Below are 19,521 nucleotides of genomic sequence, written 5' to 3'. Positions count from 1 at the left end.
TGAATAAACAACACCGTAAAGGCAGAGATACACTATTAACACCTCACATTTTACTAAAGCACATTTCTAGGGCTTACTACCATAAAACAATAAAAATAATTTCCAGTTGCATTTCTGCTAGTGGAATCTGTTATAAACTGGTAGTAAACTCGACCTAATTGTATTTGCGATTATACCGATAGCTAGAATTGTTGGTTTTTACATTATTATGGTAAAATGTGTTCCCCTTCACTGATATAAAAAACATAAATACATTTTCAGAATCTTTTCTTCATTCCTATCGTGTTGCATTCGGTTGGGGTGATTCTGCGTTCGACTGCCATTTCTTGTAAACATAAAGGCGAATCGTGTAAAAGCGAATTCAGTTCGTGTTATATAAGATATCATTCCCCTATTTATAAATCGTGTATGATCGAATTCGTGTAGTGTAAACACATGTTATACGAGGACTGACTGTATTACTCCCTCTGGTTGCCTCTAAAACATGCTGTTGTAGAGGACATCTAATAAATCCACAAAAGTTGCTAGTGTGTAAGTGGCCAACCCACAAGTTCCAGTCTATATCTGGGAAGTTAAAATCCCCCATTGTAAGACATTGAAAGACAATCCCCCATTGTGACTCACCACTGCACTGTCCATCCATATAAACTTGATGCACTTCCTTATTTTATTTGTTTCTTAACTAACAATGACCCATCCTTTCTGTACAAATTGTTCTCAAATTCCAATTCTTCCTTCCTTATCTCTGAGTGACACCACATCTCTGATTCACTGGTATGCAAAATTTAAGGACCAGTCAGGTTTTCACCTGTAGCTTCTCATAGGAGTGGCCTGGATATGGGAAAAGCATACCAAAGGAACCTCGAGAGGTACAGAAATGAAGAAGGAAACAACACCGAGAACGGAAATAAAACAGAACAGAAACTTTATTCAAAAATGGCAACATAGCACTGGCTGCCATGATACAGATGCATCACTGCCAAAGATGGAACAAAGGGAAGAGGTGGTCCTCAGTAGGCGATATGGCCACCCCTAACGTCAATGCAGGCCTGCACTTGTGCGGACAAGCACTGCCAGTCCATACTTAGAACAATCTTGTTGATAAGTTCTTGCAGTAATATCGCTCATTCCTCTGTCAGTGCCATCTTCAGCTGGTGAACATTTTCTGGTGGTGTGGACATGCCACTAGGCATATCCCCAGAGCATCTGATGTGATCGATGGAACGGGCAAGCCAATTCATACAAACAATGTCCTCACTTTCTAAAACCAGATCAACAGCTGCAGTGCGATGGAGTGTGGTGTTATCATCCATAAACACGAACTCGGCACCTTGGAACAGACACATAGGGGTAGGATTACCTCAGTACAGTAGAGTGCACCAGTTACAGTACCGCTTTCCAGTATCTGAAGTTGTGTACATCTATCCAAGATAACACCTCCCCAGATGAGAACACCTCGACCACCATATCGACCCCTTTCAGTGATGTTTGTGGGGTTATGCCATGTGCCAACCTCTCGCTAGATTAGCTGATGTCCAGAATTGCTGCTGAGACTGAATCTACTCTCATCAGTAAAGAGTACCTTAAGTAAAGATTTTGTGCTTGTAACCGTTAGAAATAGTGTTGGTCCTTAAGTTTTGCACACCAGTGTATTACAATATCTGCCTTTGATGTCTTCACTAGCACCTCAAATTTATTTACTATACTCCTAGCATTGGTGTACATGTACCTATTCTTAGTTACCCTAACACAACCCATGTATCTACTTGTTCTGTGATGACTGCCAACAGTTCTTTAAATCCCCAGCACCTTGCTTTCCAGGCTGCTACTCATTCCAACAGCAGTGTAAAAAAAACACTTTTGGTTGTATTTGGTTGTTATTTTACTGACTGCAGCATTTCTGTTACCTTGAACTCAAATGAGCTGTTTCTGATCACAAGATCAATGTTTCCAAGAGGGAAAATTTTGCTACCCTTACCTGAGACCAACTAACTTGGCCATTGTGAAAAATGGCTCATAATTCCACACATCGACTGGACTCAACTTTTTTTTTTTTTTTTTTGGTGCATCGGCTTCTGCAGCCATAATGCACCTCCCAAAGTTTTTGCATTTACTCTGATCCAAGCCCAAGGCGGGATTCGAACCCATGACCTTTGGGTTGCCAGGCAGGCACTTTAGCCACCCGGCTAGCCCGGTCGGCGACTGGACTCAAATCTGGTCTCCAAAAAGTATATTAAAATTGATATTTTTTCATTTTAAACTTTTAATATTATTTTAGCTTCTCTACAAGTCTAGAGCTTGGTTTTAAAATGTATAATTTTCGATGCCAGAGTCACCATTCAGTTTATACCTTTACAAATTATATGTTTCTTCCAACTTTGTGGGCGCCTCCATAGCCAGGTGGGCAGGAGCAGCAGTGTGTAGCACACGCTTCTTGAATAGACCGGGTTCGAGCCCGTGACCACCAAATACGGAGGATGCGGAAAGGTCATGGAATGACCACCGCCATATCCCTGGAGCAATATGGCCTTAGTTGCTAATGCTCCTAAAAACAAAATAACAAATAAACCAACTTTGTGTACTGTCTATAGGGTTGAAATAAAAAAAATAATAATACCAAGTAATAAAAATGCACGTGCACACACACCTAAGTCAATTTCCAGCCCACAGTACATTTCTACAAAAATTGTGGTGGTGGGGAGGGGATTCCTTCTGGAATTTGTGTAAATGTGATTGAACTTTAAACTGTTTTGACAATGTCTTGAATTTTGCATGTTGTGATCACCTTGGCATTTTGAGGCTTCAGTATTTTAATCCTGTCAGCATATTGATTGTTAGTATTTTGGTTCTCTGCATTATGAATTTTGGAAATTTGACTACTTCTAAGAAGCAAAGTAGTAGTAGCTGTGTTGTGGTATGGTGCAGCCTTGGAAAGAACGAAATAATTTCCATTATTCTTCCACTATACGATGGAACCAACTGATGATGTTATCAACAGCAAATTCAAAATGGAAAGCATTCAAAGAATTAATCTTGGAAGCTACTAGGCTTTTCTTACCAACAAAGAAATATGGATCAAGATTTAGGCTTAGATGGATGTCAGATGAACTAATTAGACATGTGACTGAGAAGAAAAATGCATGGGATATTTATAAATTAACATGTAACACAGACGCTTATAAAGCTGGTCTGTAAATAAGTTACAAAGGAGGTTAGGCAGGTAAAGGCAGATTACGAGAAACCTTTGTCAAAGGATGCAAAGAAAAACAGCAAAGAGTTCTTTACTTATGTAAACTCTAGAAGGAAGGGGATGAATCTGATTGGTCCACTTGATATCGATGGTTCAACTGTTGATAATCCTGCCCAGGTAGCTAACAAACTAAATGAATATTTTGCATCAACATTCACACAAGAGTTGACACAGTGAGGGGAATTCCAGACGTGTATTCAACTTGGGCAGTAGGCTAGATAATCTTGTAATAACTGAGCATTAAAGTGGAGGAGAAATTGTTGAAGATAAACATAAGAAAGGCACCTGGGGTGGATGGGATCTATCCAGTTATATTAAAGGAGGTGGCAAAGGAAGTAAGCAAACCCTTAGCCATAATTATGAGAGCTTCCCTGGACATAGGGGAGGTACCCATGGATTGGAGATGTGCAAATGTGACCGCAATCCACAAAGAGGATCAAAGGGAGACACAGGTAATTACAGACCTGTTATTTTAACTTCTGTTCCAGGTAAATTAAGGGAAGCACTAGTTAAAGAAGCATTGCAGGATCATCTAGACAAGACTTCAGTTTTAACTCGGATACAGAATGGGTTTGTTAAGGGGAAGTCTTGTCTGACTAATTTGATTGGATACTATGATGTAGTCACAAAGGAACTGGATGCAAAGAATAACTTTGATATCATATATTTGGATCTTAGAAAAGCCTTTGATACTGTTGCACATGGAAGACTGCTGCACAAATTGGAGCAGTGTGGCATTGGAGGTAAACTGCTGCTATGGATAAAGGGATGGTTGAGTGGGAGAAGACGGCGAGTGGTAATCAATGGACACTGCTCATCGTGGACTAATGTTATTAGTGGAGTCCCTCAGGGTTCAGTGTTGGGTCCATTGTTTTCTGTATTTATAAATGACATTGATGATGGTATATCCGGCTTAATGTCCAAGTTTGCAGACAATACGAAGGTTGGCAGGGTTTTTAATGACACTAATGAACACTGCTGCAACAGGATCTAGAAAAGTTGAGCAGATGGGCTGAGAGGTGGCAAATGAAGTTTAATATTGACAAATGTAAAGTACTATATGTGGGAAGCAGTAATCCCAGAGTAACATATCAACTCTATGGTACCACACTGACAGTGGTAGAGAATGAAAAGGACCTGGGGGTAATTGTGCAGGCAGATATGAAGTTTTCTGAGCAGTGCAGATGGTCTGCAAGAGTAGCTCATGGTGTCTTGTCAATGATACACAGGAATGTTTCTAGCAGGGATAAGGAGATGATTATCCCCTTGTATAAGGCAATGGTCAGACCACATCTTGTTTGTATACAGCTCTGGAGGTCTCATTTTAAGGACGTAGAGCTGTTGGAACGAGTACAGCGAAGGGCAACAAGATTAGTGAATGGAACAAAGGCTCTTATGAAGAAAGGCTAAAGTTTTGCAAATTACAGTGGCTGGAGACTAGGCACCTGCAAGGTGATCTGATTGAGGTGTATAAAGGTTTGAGCATCCTCAATGCTGATGGGATTCTTTCTCTTGCTCAGAATAATCGCCTGAGAGGGCATAAATTCAAATTGAGGAAAAATGGTTGTAGGATAGATGTGCGGCAGTTTGCCTTTAGCCAGCGGGTGGTTGATTGCTGGAACAAACTTCCATTTTGTCGTAGAAGTTGATAGCTTAAATAGATTCAAGGCAGAACTTAAACATTTGGAGCAAGTGGATGGGTGAAATATGGGTTTTTTTTTTTTTTTTGGCTGATGTTATATAAGCTTGCTTTCTTGCATAATGTGTCTTTGCTAATGCAAAGACTGGAAGGAAAAAAGAGTACCTTAATATTTTGGTACAACCATTCCAGATATTCATCTTGTTCACTGAAAAGTGCTTAGAAAAACTATCAAGATACTCCTGTGTTCTGAAATATCCAGATACTCCTCTCCTGTTATGGAGAATGGCTAGATGGGCAGTTTTCTTCAACAATGAATTGGAAGGAATGGTCACCAAGATCTAATCTTAATAGTCTAGACTTTTACATGTGGGATCATCAGAACATGATGATGTAAGACCAAACCTCAAACAATTCATACTGTCCTAATGCAAAAAAAATAATTTTCATTGTGTTTATGTGAGTGAATATAAACATATTTTTATCAGTTCCCATGTGGTTTGAGACTTAAGAGACATATTGTACAAGGTTGTTAAAATTAAAGTATCCCCACAGCACCCCTACTCAACTCTACTGTACTGTATAAAAGCAAAGCAGTTTTCAAAATCATACAGTAGATGTTTGCCTGCTTACAGCAGCAATGCCAACAACGTTGCAGAAAAAGGCACTATTAGTGAAGCTGTACTATCAGAACAGGAACAATGCAGCTGCAGCTATCAGAAGTGCATAAGGCATGGACGTATGACTGTTTGTGCTGTCCGCAAAATGATTGTGAAATTTGAAGCGACAGGAGATCTTGGTGTTCAATCAGGTAGAGGATGAAAATGGGAGGCTGTCATGGATTCATCAAGTCGATCTCCATGTGGTAGCACAAGTGTGTCAGCTGTTTCTCGTGAAGTGGACATGCTGCATTCCACTATAAGGCTAATAATGCATCAGATGTTGCAGTACTATCCTTACAAGATGCACCTGCTACAGTAGCTAAAGCATGCAGATATTCGTTTCACATATACACTTCAGTTTCTGGCACGAATGACAGTGGATATCACTTGGCCATGGAATATTAGGAGTGAAGCACACTTCTACTTAAATGGACAAGTGAATACACACAACTGTCGCATTTGGGCAACAGAAAACTTGAGCTATTCAAAAGGTCCCGTTGCATTCTCCAAAAGTGACAGTGTGGTGTGGATTTACGGCCACATTCATGATTGAGCCATATTTTTTTGAACAGGTAACACCGACTGGACAGTGATATTATGAAATGTTGGCAAATTCTGCAATAGCAGAGCTGCAACAACGTGGGTACCTTCAGGATACCATATTCGTGCAAGATGGTGCACCACTCCACATCCACAATTATGTCCAAAGATTGCAAAGGCAACACCTTACAGACGAACAGGTCATCAGCCGTTGTTTTCAGACATCTTGGCCACCCTGATTACCGGACCTCACCCCATGCGACTTCTGGTTGTGGGGTTTTTTGAACAACCAAGTGTATCGGGAAGGATGTCAAACTCTAGTAGATCAGAAGGACAGCATTAGACGGCATGTGCTGGCTATTCCAGTTGATATTTTCTGCTGTAGAAAATGCTGTTCTTCGAATGGAAACTGTTGTTGACCAAAATGGAAGACACATTGAACAATTGTAGTGCTGTTCAAGTGTATTGAGACAGCGGCATATAGTGCTTATAGGGCTAATGTTTTTTTCTCAATAAAGGGCAAGTGCATTCTTTATTGTACCTGTTGTCCAAATTTCTCTTCAGTACGAGCCTTAGAACTCGCTCCAGAGCCCTCTACAGAGGGATACTTTAATTTTAACAACCCTGTATATCCAGTCTACATTTGCTCTACAATCAGTTTTAGTATTTTATAAGATAATAAAAACATTGTTAAAAATCTGAAAAGTGATTATCTATGGTTCGAAAACGACACAAAGAAACCAACTGTTAAAGATGTACCATTGATATGCACTGCATTTCCCAATACTGATGTCAATGGAATTCTTGTGTGTAATAATGTGTGCATTAAAAATAATTAATTTTATGAAAACCAAATCTCTCAATTACAGCGTGATTCACAACCAGATCTTAAGAGGTCAGTTTAATGTTGCAGCAGTATTTAACAATCCTGATGCCAAGAGGGATAGACCCAGGAAACAGAGTATGAAAGTTGTTTTATGCAACTAGATTGTCTGACAAAGTAGAATAATATGTGGCTAGTTCATTTTTATATTCTTACTTCAATGTCAAAATTCATGTGCAACAATTAAACTCAGCACAGCAATTATTCTTTAATCCCTTAATAAATTTTTCTGTTCATAATCCATGTAGTGAAGTGTCCATAATTATTACTGGTTAATTAGAATGAGTGAAACACACAAGCACTGAAAGCTAAATTTCATAAAATTTGTAATAAAAATGAGAATTCTCTTACTACCATGTTTTTCTCAGTTGCAGTTAACATTTTTGCTTTATGTTCCAGTTTATGGGTAAACCTCCAGAGGAAGTGGCTTCTTTTGCTTGAATCAGTCCCGAATTACTGGCATATAAACTAACCTAATTTTTTCATGCTGAAAAAAAATTGGAAAAAAAAAAAAAAAACCTGCATTGCTTTTCCTTGAATCCATCCTGAATTTGGCCTGCAACACAATGACAAGGTGTACCCATAATTTGGAGTTCAGCCCCTTCTGCCTTTTAACCATCCAATCACATTGTTTTTAATCCCTGTTTTGGTCTATTTGGAGAATGTAAGATGTTCATACTTTGTTCTTGTTTCAACTTTTATTAATTTTCTATCTCATCAATATTTATGTATGAACTAGAGTTCTATATTTTAAGTTTAGATAGGAATATGAAACTGTTGCATCACAAACCCAGATAAATAACTTAAACTAAGATCACATTGTGATATTTACCTTCTGATGAAACATTAATTCAAACAAAACAAGGAAAAAAAAAAGAGCAAGCAGACTTTATTGATCAGTTACAACAAGTCTATTTATCAGAAGAATTTTTATTCCGATGAATATACTTAAATTATACTTGAAATTTAATGTTATGTTTATACATACGTTACTCTCTTAATATCTCTTTTAAAAGATAATTTTGGCATTAATGTATTTACAATAAAGCATTTTTTATAATATGGCAAAAACTATTTCATACATACTATACATATGTATATAATTTACAGTTCATAAAATATGAAATGTACTCATAGGGCATGTCTCCATTAGCCTGGCCTGCCAATTGAATGGTTTCTCTTCTACACTGTATACTACACATACAAACAAATATATACACAAGCCCACTCATATTATATAAGAGAGAGTTTAATTTTTTTTTTCTTTAGAAATTGTAGTGGGTTCTTTTATTAAAGTGCCACAAATTATTCCTGCGAATAAAATCCATCCAACCCATTTATTTGATTTGAATTTTGACCAGCACTCATCTGGACTATTTATATTCAATGTTAGACTCTGAAATAAAAACAATGGCATGAAACAAGAAACAAAATGAACCTGTGAATATAAAACAAAATGACCAGCTTTATTTTTGAATTATATAATATTTTCTAATGAGGTTTTATAAGCTCGGATGTAAAAATAGTCATTAATTTTTAGGCATACAGATGAAAAGAAACTTAAATTATATATATCTTTGTGTATTATAATACTTTTTTATTCAATTCTTGGTATAAAAAATTATGATCTATTGTATTAAACAGAAAAAAGCTGCACGTAAAAATCAAACCTAACAGGGAAACACAGTCAATAGTGTGATTCACAAATTCTGAACTTAAAATGAATTTGCTGCTATAAACAGTAGAAATTAATTACTAGGAACCAAAAATTACATATTGAAAACAGAACACTAAGACTACATATAGACATCAGAAAGGTGACATATGTATCAGCGGCATGCTAGAAGCATATATTTAATTTGCACCGTTAATATCAAATAATCACGATCATCATCATTTGACATTCCTGCAGACATTTGATAGAGACAAAACTGTGCTGATGTTTTGAAAGTTTGTGGTTGCATGGGGAAATATTCTGTTGCATGCCACAACTAACTGAAAAGATTGTGAAATTGTGGTAATTAAAAGTAAAAATTAGTAAGTAAAACCTTCAAACACGCTGTTTCACTGAAATAGTTAAAACTCAAGTTTTGTTTCAGATGAAGATCATCTGAAAAGCTCTGGTCATGTGTTTTCCATAGACAAAAGAATTCATTATCCAGCAGTTGAATGTATCTTGTTGTTCCAGGTGGAATTTTTAAAAGTTTTAGAGGTGTGCTGATTTGACTGATTTAAGGATCTAGCTTCAACGAATTGCTCAAACAGCTATCTATAAAATGTTCTTTGACTTTTGTTGAAGGAGTTTGTGTCAATTTTATGCTTCTTTAAAAGCTGGCTCTGATGAAACAAAGCAAAATTTGTTGTGTACAGTGGAAAACCTATTATGCTTCTTCCACTATTGTTAACCCAATACTGCACAGTATGCTTGCAGTCCTCCACTGAACATGATTTTCCTGGACTTGGTTTGAAGCTGCAAATTTACAAGTGTTCTTCATCACTTGTCATCAGCTGGTGCCTGTTAGGCAAAGTTAAGCATATCACTTAGTCTATGAAATGATTTGCAATGCTATTACATATCTTTTATTCCTTACTGGGTTTTTTTTTTTTTGGTCACTTGCATTTGCACTGGCAGCTGAAGTTCTGTATATCATTATACCCTGAGTTCTACTAATGTATAAAATTTTAGGCAATATTTCCACATGATAACATGAGTGATTCTCTTGTATAACTTTTCTAAAATTCATATCACAAATCTATGAACTGAAGTGCAATCAAATGTTCATTTTCACAACAATCTTCAATATTATTTCTAACTGAATTCCAACTACTAGTTCTTTCAACGACCATAACTTAATCACTTCTATTAGTACTAGCAAAATGATGCATGGAAGCAAGCTTATACTACATCGAAAAAAAAAAAAAAAAAAAATACCACTCCACTTTTTTAATGAAATCCCCAAACATTTGCTTGTCCTGGATAATATAACCACCTTGATTTTAGTAAAGGGATGTTAGAGAATATTATAATCATTTATGGTGCAGTTTGTTTAATTTATAGAACTCACTCACAGTGCAGGTGATGTTTATTTCATATTTAACATGAACCTTTGATAACAGATAAGAGGGGGTTTAAAAAAAAAAAATAAAATAAAATAATTGTATTTACCCTGAAGTAGTTGTGATGGAAAGATGAACTTTTTTTTTTTTTTTTTTTTTTTTTTGTTTCATACCTTGAAATCTTTATAGCAGCCACACAAATTTTTTTGATCTGATAATTTTTTTTGGAGTGCTGAATGAAGCAAAGCGTCACATCGGATAAAGTTGAATATAGATCAGAGATTTGGTTCCTCTTCCTGCAAGACGAAAACACACAAAGAAATGGTCACTGTTCATGGAGAAGACTGCCCAGGTTATCAACATGCTGTTGTATGTTGGTATAAACAATTCAAATGTGGAAGAGCCTCACTGCATGATGAAAAAATCCTGGGAAACCCAGCAACTGCTGTTACAGAAGAGTGTTGCAAAAATTAAGGCATTAATTCCAGAAGATCACTGTATTAGCATCAAAGAACTAGTAGTAAAACTCAAAATTAGTGTAGGGTCTGTGGAGAACATCATCCATCAATAGTTCAGTATGAATAAAGTGTCTGCTAGATGGGGTCGCAGACTTCTGACCGCTTACCAGAAGAAGGAAAGGGCACAATGTGCACATGAAATGTTGTTGATGTGCCAGGAAAAGCAAGAGGAGTTTTCTTTTCATGGCTAGTCATCATGAATGAAATTTAGATCCATCACTATGATTCCAAAACTAAACAAATGTCAAAACAATGGAAGCATGCAAAATCACCACCCACCAAGAAGGCAATGGTGAAACAAAGTCCTGGCAAGGTGATGCTCTCAGTTTTTCTGGATCAGCATGGTGTAATGTTTTATTAGTGGAGGCCCTCAGGGTTCAGTTTGGGTCCATTGTTGTTTTCTGTATTTATAAATGATATTGATGATGGTATATCAAGCTTAATGTCCAAGTCTGCAGACAATACAAAGGTTGGCAGAGTTGTTAAGGACACTACTGACGCTATGCTGCTGCAACAGGATCTGGAAAGGTTGAGCAGATGGGCTGAGAGGTGGCAAATAAAGCTTAACATTGACAAATGAAAAGTACTACATATGGGAAACAGTAACCACAGAGAAACATATCAACTCTGTGGTACTACACTGACAGTGGTAGAGAATGAAAAGGACCTGGGTAATTGTGCAAGCAGATATGAAGTTCTCTGAGCAGTGCAGACGGGCTGCAAGAGTAGCTCATGGTGTCTTGTCAATGATATACAGAATTTTTCTAGCAGGGATAAGGAGGTGATTATTCCCTTGTATAAGGCAATGGTCAGGCCACACCTTGAGTATTGTATAGAGGTCTGGAGGCCTCATTTCAAGAAGGATGTAGAGCTGCTGGAACGAGTACAGAGAAGGGCAACAAGATTAGTGAATGGAACAAAGGGTTGCTCTTACGAAGAAAGGCTTAAGTTTTGCAAATTACAGTGTCTGGCGACTAGGCACCGGCAAGGCGATCTGATAGAAGTGTATAAAGCCTTGAATGGTTTGAGCATGCTTAATGCCAATGGGATTCTTCCTCTTGCTCAGAATAATCACCTGAGAGGGCATAAATTCAAATTGAGGAAAGACAGATGTAGGATAGATGTGCAGAAATTTGCCTTTAGCCAGCGGGTAGTTGGTTGGTGGAACAGACTTCCATCCTTTGTTGTGGAAGTTGATAGCCTAAATAAATTTAAGGCTCAGCTAGACAGGTATTTCGAACGAATGGAGGGATGAAATGGGAGTGGTTTTTTTTTGGCTGATGCTGCATAAGCTTGCTTTCTTGCATCATATGCCTCTACTAATGCTAATACTAACAGATTACCATCGAAAGGGCTGTACTGTGATGAAAAGCTATTATTCCAGTCTCATAAAGCTACCTGCTGCTATAAATAAAATAAAACGGGAATGCTAGTAGTAGTGAAAAATGATGGAAGAAAGCAAGCTTGTATATCAACAAAATAAAAAAATAACACACATGTGCACACCCATTCTTGCCTTCCAGGACTCTGTCTAGTTCTCTAAATTTATTCAAACCATCCACTTCCATACATCCGTCCTACAACCATCCTTCCTCAAATTAAATTTATGCCCCCTCAAGTGTACAGTCTTAGCAAGAGGAAGAATGCCATTCACATTCAGCTTATTAAATATATTCAGGGCCATAGCACCATGTTAATTCGTAGAAAATCATCGAAGTAGGTGAAATAGCATCATTTTTGTTATATCATATCTCATATTGTGAATGCCTTCACAACAAGTTGTCCTGATAATGCACTTCTCGAATAAGGAACACTTCTCCAGCGGAGAAGACTAATGTTACTTATTCTCAGCAGATACCACCACCCAGACTACAACGTTTCAAGGCTTTTTGGCCTCTCATCAGTGGGTGGGTAGGTACCCTGGTGTTACAATAAGTGACAACCTAGTTATGAAGTATATAACTCTGCAATATGAGAGATGCCAGATGGTGCAACAATATACACTAAAAAGATTTTAGGGCTAAAAGCCTCAGGCTACAGGAAAGTCACTAACTGAACGAGTTAGTGCACATCATCATGTTCAGTGTGAAGAGGAAAAGACCAAGCACGACGGAACTGGAAAGGCCTTCATCCTGCAGTGGATTGAAAATGGGTGGTGATGATCATGTTAGTTTGTAGTACACACATAAAACTTAAAATACCTGCTAGAATTACAGAAATGTGAATTTTAGTATGTTGCTAATTTTAATATTCCTCAAGTATGGTATTCACTTTTGATCTGCATGATTAATTAATTTTTATTTGCAGAAGTAAAGCTGTAAAAATTTCTTTATAAAGTGCACTGCACATTTGTTCATGATTTGCTGTAGAGCTTTGAATTTTGGGTTCGATTTCACTTGCTGTTCATGCCACTGAATGTCAAAAGTGAGGTAGTTGGCAAATAATTTCTTTTAGATAATAAAATTGATGTTCAAATAAAACAAATGCTGTGTTGCATTTGATTTCAACCATGGTCTTTGAGATCTTTGCTCCAGGTAAAGACATGAGTGGAGTTTGACCACCAAAGCTTATCCAAAGCTTTGCTGCAAGTAAAGATCTTTGTGATCTGATTTCAGCTACTGCATTGAAATACAATCTGCAACCCTATAATGACTGATTGATATTGATGGTGCATGAGTGACTAAGGCCATGATATGCCAGTGCAACCCTATATTAAAAATTACTGTTATTAAAGATATTTCCAATATAGCATCAAAACAAAACTTAGATTTCATTCAGAATAAAATTATAAAGTTCATCACTTAATAGTTTTTCCCTTTTATCCCAAAAAAGTTAAATGGTGTATACAACATCATGTACCACTCCTAGATTTATTTTTTGCCATACCAGTAAATGGCTCAAACTGTAACCTGGCAATGACTTCTCCTGTATAGTTGTTTTCAAGCTTCTTTGATACTGCAATAATGTTGCATGCAGTGGCAATCTGATTTTAGTCTACTGTTTTTTTTTGATAAGACCACCATTTTAATTCTCAAGCCTCCTAATATTTGATCAAAACTTAAAGCTCTTTGTATACAGCAATGATACTCTTTAATTAAATTCAACTCTAAATTCTTGTTCCTTATCTACCTTTTGATGATGATTTGCCAATGTTGTTCAAGATGGGATACGATATTTTAGAAAAAGAGATATTCATATGTAGCTGGGATATAAGTATTTAAGTATGATAAAAAAAATTAATAAATAAATGTATAATCAAATAAAAAAAAAAAAAAACATAACATGCTCACTGCATATTATTTTATTGGGGTAATGCCTCTCTAAACTAGTTGAGAAGTCCAAGTGACATGAACTACTGATGGAAACAGACTGAATGTGGTGTAAGCTGAGACAACATTCCATGGGAAAGGATGAGCAAAAACAAACTTCCTCTTCATTGGTTCAAGGACACCAATCAAGAATCTAGCAAATGAAATTATTTATTTTACTTGATCACAGGAAACTAATGAGTCTCCATATTTCTTTAATGTTATCAACATAGAACAGACAATTGATAGTAGGGTTCAAGAAAGGAATAGTTGCTGGGTATATAGATAGTAGAGGACAAATGTGAGCAGTGGGGGGGGGGGTTGGACTCTGGTACAAGTGAACTGGAAAAGGTTGGTTGTTTGGGTTTTAATGGCACATTAGCAACTAGGGCTATAATGTGCCAAGTGAACTGCAAAGGAGTGAGATAAGCCTTCACACAGTGATGGACTACAGATTCATGATAATTTTTTAATCAAACTAGTTCAGCTGACTAATATATATATATATATATATATATATATACTGGTCAACTGATTTAAATGTTTCAATATTGGTTGATTTAATCTATTTTCTGGTATTTATTTATTAATGTTATTTATAGGTATTTAAGTGTATATGGAACAGGTTACCAAGTTAGCATATGTGGGCTAACTTTAGCCTGGGGACCTGTTAGTTAGGGCCCTAAAGTTAGCCCACATATGCTAACTTGGTAACCTGTTCCATATACACTTAAATACCTATAAATAAATAACATTAATAAATAAATACCAGAAATTAGATTAAATCGACCAACACTGAAACATTAATCAGTTGACCAGTATTATTTCATGCACGTATAATGTCAAATTGCCACATGACAATAGCATTAACATAGCAAGTGATAAAGAAATAATCATATACACTTTACCAGAATTTAAATCATAAGCTTTAATAACAGCACAATGTATGTGTGTGTGTGTGTATATATATATATATAAAAAGAAGAATACTAGTATACCTTGTTAATTATTTAAGTGAGCGTTAAAGAAAATTATCTGTGCTCCATGTTGTATTTCTTCAAACTCAGAACCACTTCCAAAACCTAGTACATTAGGATTAATGTGATAAATCCCCATATTAAAATTATAAAAAGGTATGCCGAGTGCAATCTTGACAGTTATGAGTAACCACTTACCAAGCAATAAACCATATAGACTCATGATATTTACAGAGAAGGAACCCCCCCAACACTAATATTGCTGATAACAGCATAAGAGTAATTTGGTTCCACTGCAGCAGATACCAACCAAAAACTCAAATGAATAATAAAAAAACTTTCCTCAAAGTAAGACAAAAATTTTCAATTACACAGTTTAAGGATGAGAATGACAATATTTTCAAAACCAGCATGCATCTATTCATTCATGGGCTAATCTATTTTTTGTAAGGTGGATAGAAATTACTTCTTGTGCAAAACTTGCACAGTTACACATATAAGACATAATGAACAGTCACCAAACATTGATGAACTTCATGTATTTTAATGTGTAGCATTTCAGAGACCAGCAGTTCACAATAGTACAGTTGGTAGACTAATACAGATATTATGGTCAAATTTGAACCAATGATGGTGGGATAAAACAAGTTCAGAGGTGATAAAAACAACCAACCTTAACATGATTGCCACCCCACAGCACTCTATGGCAATAATATAATAGAAATTTGCTAAGTATTAAAATAAACAAAAGGTTTAAAATGATTTCCACACTATATCTGAATGTAACTGTTTCCTTACAAGATATGCCTGATCATGTAGAAAATAATTTACCTAATTTTATAACTGGTCAGAACATGGTGGCTATTCTTATCTGAAAATTAATGAATGATAAATAAAGCTTGTCAGTGGATTATCTAATTTTACTTTAAGAATCGTTATACAGTCAGGCCTCGCATAATGCGAGTTCGATTAACGCGTTTTTCAGTTACCGCTATTTGAAAAAAATTATACCACTTCGCTTTACACGATGCAAATTTCCAGTTAACGTGATTTTTTTTATGCGCTAGTTGAAAAAGATTTGAATCGCGCGTTAAGCTTACTGCACGTCGGATGGGCAATAAACAAACGTTTGCCTGCTGCTCGCCTCAGTAAGTTCCATCGGAAGAAGACGTGTTAGTTTGTCTCCCACTAATAAAGTCAATACAGACTTGAATTTAAAAGTTCAAATTTTTAAATGAGCCAGATGAAAATGTTACTGCAAAGGAGATAATGGTAAAAGAACTAGATGAAATCTTTCATATCGCAGAGAACCTCAAACAACGGTTTGAGGTTCTCTGCGATATTTATTTCGCCAGGGCCCAGAGAAGATTGTTGTCGGCTATCGGAAATTGACTGATGAAAAGAGAAAGTCAACACTGTTCAAATATTTCTGCAACAGTCATTTCTTCATTGTGTATTTAATAAGAAATGTTGAAACTGAACTACCTCGAGCTAATAGTTCACGGGGTGTCCGACAGATGTTGAGTATCGCTGTGTTTCCCTCGAAAATTTAAAAATATTCCACGGCACACAGTTTGGGAACCGCTGTTTTATGCAATAAACATTTAATTCCATAATTATTTTTATTATCTTTTACATTGTATACAGTTAAAAAGTTATTTAAAAGGTATTTTAAAAATTATTTATGGACATTCCAGAAGGTCAAGGACCAATTATAATTTTTCCTATTGATTATTATATTCGATTACCACGTTTCCGTTTTGCGCAATGCACTCGTGGTATGAATTAATCGTGTTAATCGAAGTCAGCCTGTATAAGCAACTTTTCCCTAGGCTTAACTGTTACAGCACTTTTACATAGGAACTTTTAGATATATTACAATAGTATACATTTAATATTATAAAATTGTTCACTTCTTAATATGTAGATTAAGAAGTGAACAAACTCTAAACCTTGCAATAATTTTACTCTATTTAACGGACCACACTAAATTTCAATAGAGAAAACACCTTGAAAAGCATTGAGAACTACAGCCAAATGGAAGTGTTTTGGAGTGCAAAAGATATATATTAAAAATATATGTACCTCCCAATAGGTTAAAACAGCATTCTCTCTTAAATGCACAGTAGATATTTCCTTCTATATTATTATTATTATTATTATTGGTATAAATGTATGTAATGGTTTCCAAGGAATATAGTCCTTCTGGAATTTTCAAAACATTAAATGTTTCATGAAAAATCACAAGTAAATGAGCAATTACAAACAGACACTTATTTGCATAAAAACCAAAATTATTTTTAAAGTACAAAAAAAATATTTTCTTTGAAAATAAACCAACACATATCATATATAAGAAAACAAAACAAGGAGGAAAACTTTTTTGTAAATTTAAGGGGACAGTACCTGTCAAAGTTGGTCTTAAAAATTTCCAAAAAAAGCAATAAATTCAGAATTAATATATTATGTATTTATACAAAGTTACCTGTGTTAAAATATGGATTCCAGTGAGACCAACAGCAGCATAATAAGGCCATGTCTGATCACAAATCATACCAGTAACAATAAGACTCGAAATCATGGAAGCAGAAAAGCCAAATAACCATTTCCAGGTATCAACACCAAATTTAAGGGCAGTTGACTTGACCCCAATTAAAATATCTTCTTCCTTGTCCTTTTTACATAATATATATATAAAAAATATGATTATGAAAAATGGTTAAAAAAAAGATCAACGTAAACAAATATATATATATTTTTAAATAAATACTGCATACTAAGTTAAATATCTGCTGATTGTATACAGTGGCAGTCTCAGATGGGGATCCCAATTAAAATATCTTCTTCCTTGTCCTTTTTACATAATATATATATAAAAAATATGATTATGAAAAATGGTTAAAAAAAAGATCAACGTAAACAAATATATATATATATATATATTTAAATAAATACTGCATACTAAGTTAAATATCTGCTGATTGTATACAGTGGCAGTCTCAGATGGGGATAAAGGGACTACAGCACCCCCATGATAAAAATCATGTGGAATTTTTTACTGCTACATGATTAAGGCTAATGATAACCAGGAAACTGCTTTAAACTCCCCCTTCCACAAATCCTGGGAGTGTTACTTATTATATATAAATTTCAATGCACATCTTTAGATGCAGTTTTAAACCAGTTAACTATATGTCACTGAAAGATGAATGCACACACTCAGCAATTAAACCATAAAGCTAATTAATACCTCGAGTTCATCAAAAAATTGGTAAGGGAACTAGGGCTTGACAGATGTTTCATGATAAAAGGTGCCAGCTTCAAAGTAGACCAATAAGGGAAATGTACATATCACACTACATTAATGGCAGGTCAAATTTTTTTTTTAAATTGAATTTTTCCATTTTCTGTGGTTAACAGGAATCAAAAGTAAACTAATTTTTCACTTTAATTAATTAACTCATAATACAGTAATAGGTCAGTTGCATGAATTTGCAAGTTAGATGAGCATTATTTGTATAAGTGTCTACATTATACAATGAAATGCGAAAATAAACTTCTCACCAAAAATCACACCAATGCACAGCGATGAGCCAAAACATTAAGACCAGCGAGTCATTATGCAAATCGAAGCAACTGCAGGTGAACTACGGATGTGCACGGGACACTGTATAAAAAACACCTGATACTGAGCTCCGTTAATAGTGTTACTCTTGTTCTTCAGATGAGAAATGCAGCGGACTTAAGACAAAGGCCAAATTGCTCTGACCCAGACGACTGGGTCAGAGCATATCCAAAACGGCACAGCCGGTGGGATGCTCACAGTCAGCCATGGTTAGTACCTACCGAAAGTGGTCAGAGGGAAAACCCAGGAACCGCTGGCGAGGTGTTGGATGACCATGGCTCATCGATGTTCGAGGTGAGCGAAGGCTCTCCCGGATGGTATGTGGCAACAGAAGGGCACAACTCGCTGGTGATGGGAGTTGTGTGTCACAACATACAGTACATCGAACCCTGCTGAAAATGGGACTGCATAGCCACAGGCCGCTCAGAGTGCCCATGCTAACCATGGTCCACCGGCAACAGCACCTACAATGGGCACACGAGCATTGAAACTGGACCTTGAGTGATTGGAAGAAAGTAGTCTGGTCCGATGAATCACATTTCCTGTTGCATCATGTGGACGGCCAGGTACATGTATGTTGTTTACCTGGGGAAGTGATGGCACATGGACTTCCAGGTATTGCCCTGGCCTCCAAATTCCCAAGACATCAATCCCATGGTGCATTTGTGGTTTGTGTTGGAACAGCAACTCCGATCTGCGGTGTCTCAACCACGGACCATACAGGAGTTAAAGGATCTGCTGGTTACGTGTTGGTACCACAAGACATTTAGAAATTTTGTAGCATCCATGCCTCGCCGGGTAGAGCTATTTTGGCTGCAAGTGGAGGATTGTTGTTGTTGTTGTTTGGTTTTTAGGAGCATTAGCAACTAAGGCCATATTGCTCCGGAATATGCGGTGGTCATTCCTTGACCTTTCCGCATCCTCCATATTTGGTGGTGACGGGCTCGAACCCCGGTCTAATCAAGAAGCGTGTGGTACGCACTGCTGCTCCTTCCCACCTGGCTACGGAGACGCCACAAGTGGAGGACCAACATCATATTAGGTGGGTAGTCATAATGTTTT

The 19,521-nt window shown here is 36.4% G+C and overlaps 1 protein-coding gene across 2 annotated transcripts in view; it reads right to left on the bottom strand.

The window, feature by feature from the left end:
- Positions 1-8,033: 8,033 nt before the first annotated feature.
- The window catches only part of LOC150080589 (4-hydroxybenzoate polyprenyltransferase, mitochondrial-like), a 39,475-nt gene continuing 27,987 nt past the window's right edge, over positions 8,034-19,521 (bottom strand). Inside the window, exons 4-5 of one of the 2 annotated variants that reach the window (XM_090381303.1) lie at positions 17,320-17,508; positions 8,034-8,370 (exon numbers count right to left, since the gene is read on the bottom strand). In XM_090381303.1, coding sequence (XP_090237429.1) covers positions 8,224-8,370; positions 17,320-17,508 — 336 coding nt within the window. In that variant the 3' untranslated portion in view covers positions 8,034-8,223. Of the gene's footprint in view, positions 8,371-13,880; positions 14,012-17,319; positions 17,509-19,521 lie in introns of those variants that run through there. The other variant, XM_090381304.1, reaches the window with a different exon arrangement.

The sequence above is a fragment of the Mastigoproctus giganteus genome, chromosome 9 (genome assembly GCF_048544385.1).
Source record: "Mastigoproctus giganteus isolate SK-2022 chromosome 9, ASM4854438v1, whole genome shotgun sequence".
NCBI classification, from domain to species: domain Eukaryota; kingdom Metazoa; phylum Arthropoda; class Arachnida; order Uropygi; family Thelyphonidae; genus Mastigoproctus; species Mastigoproctus giganteus.
This window is presented reverse-complemented; position numbering and strand designations above follow the sequence as displayed.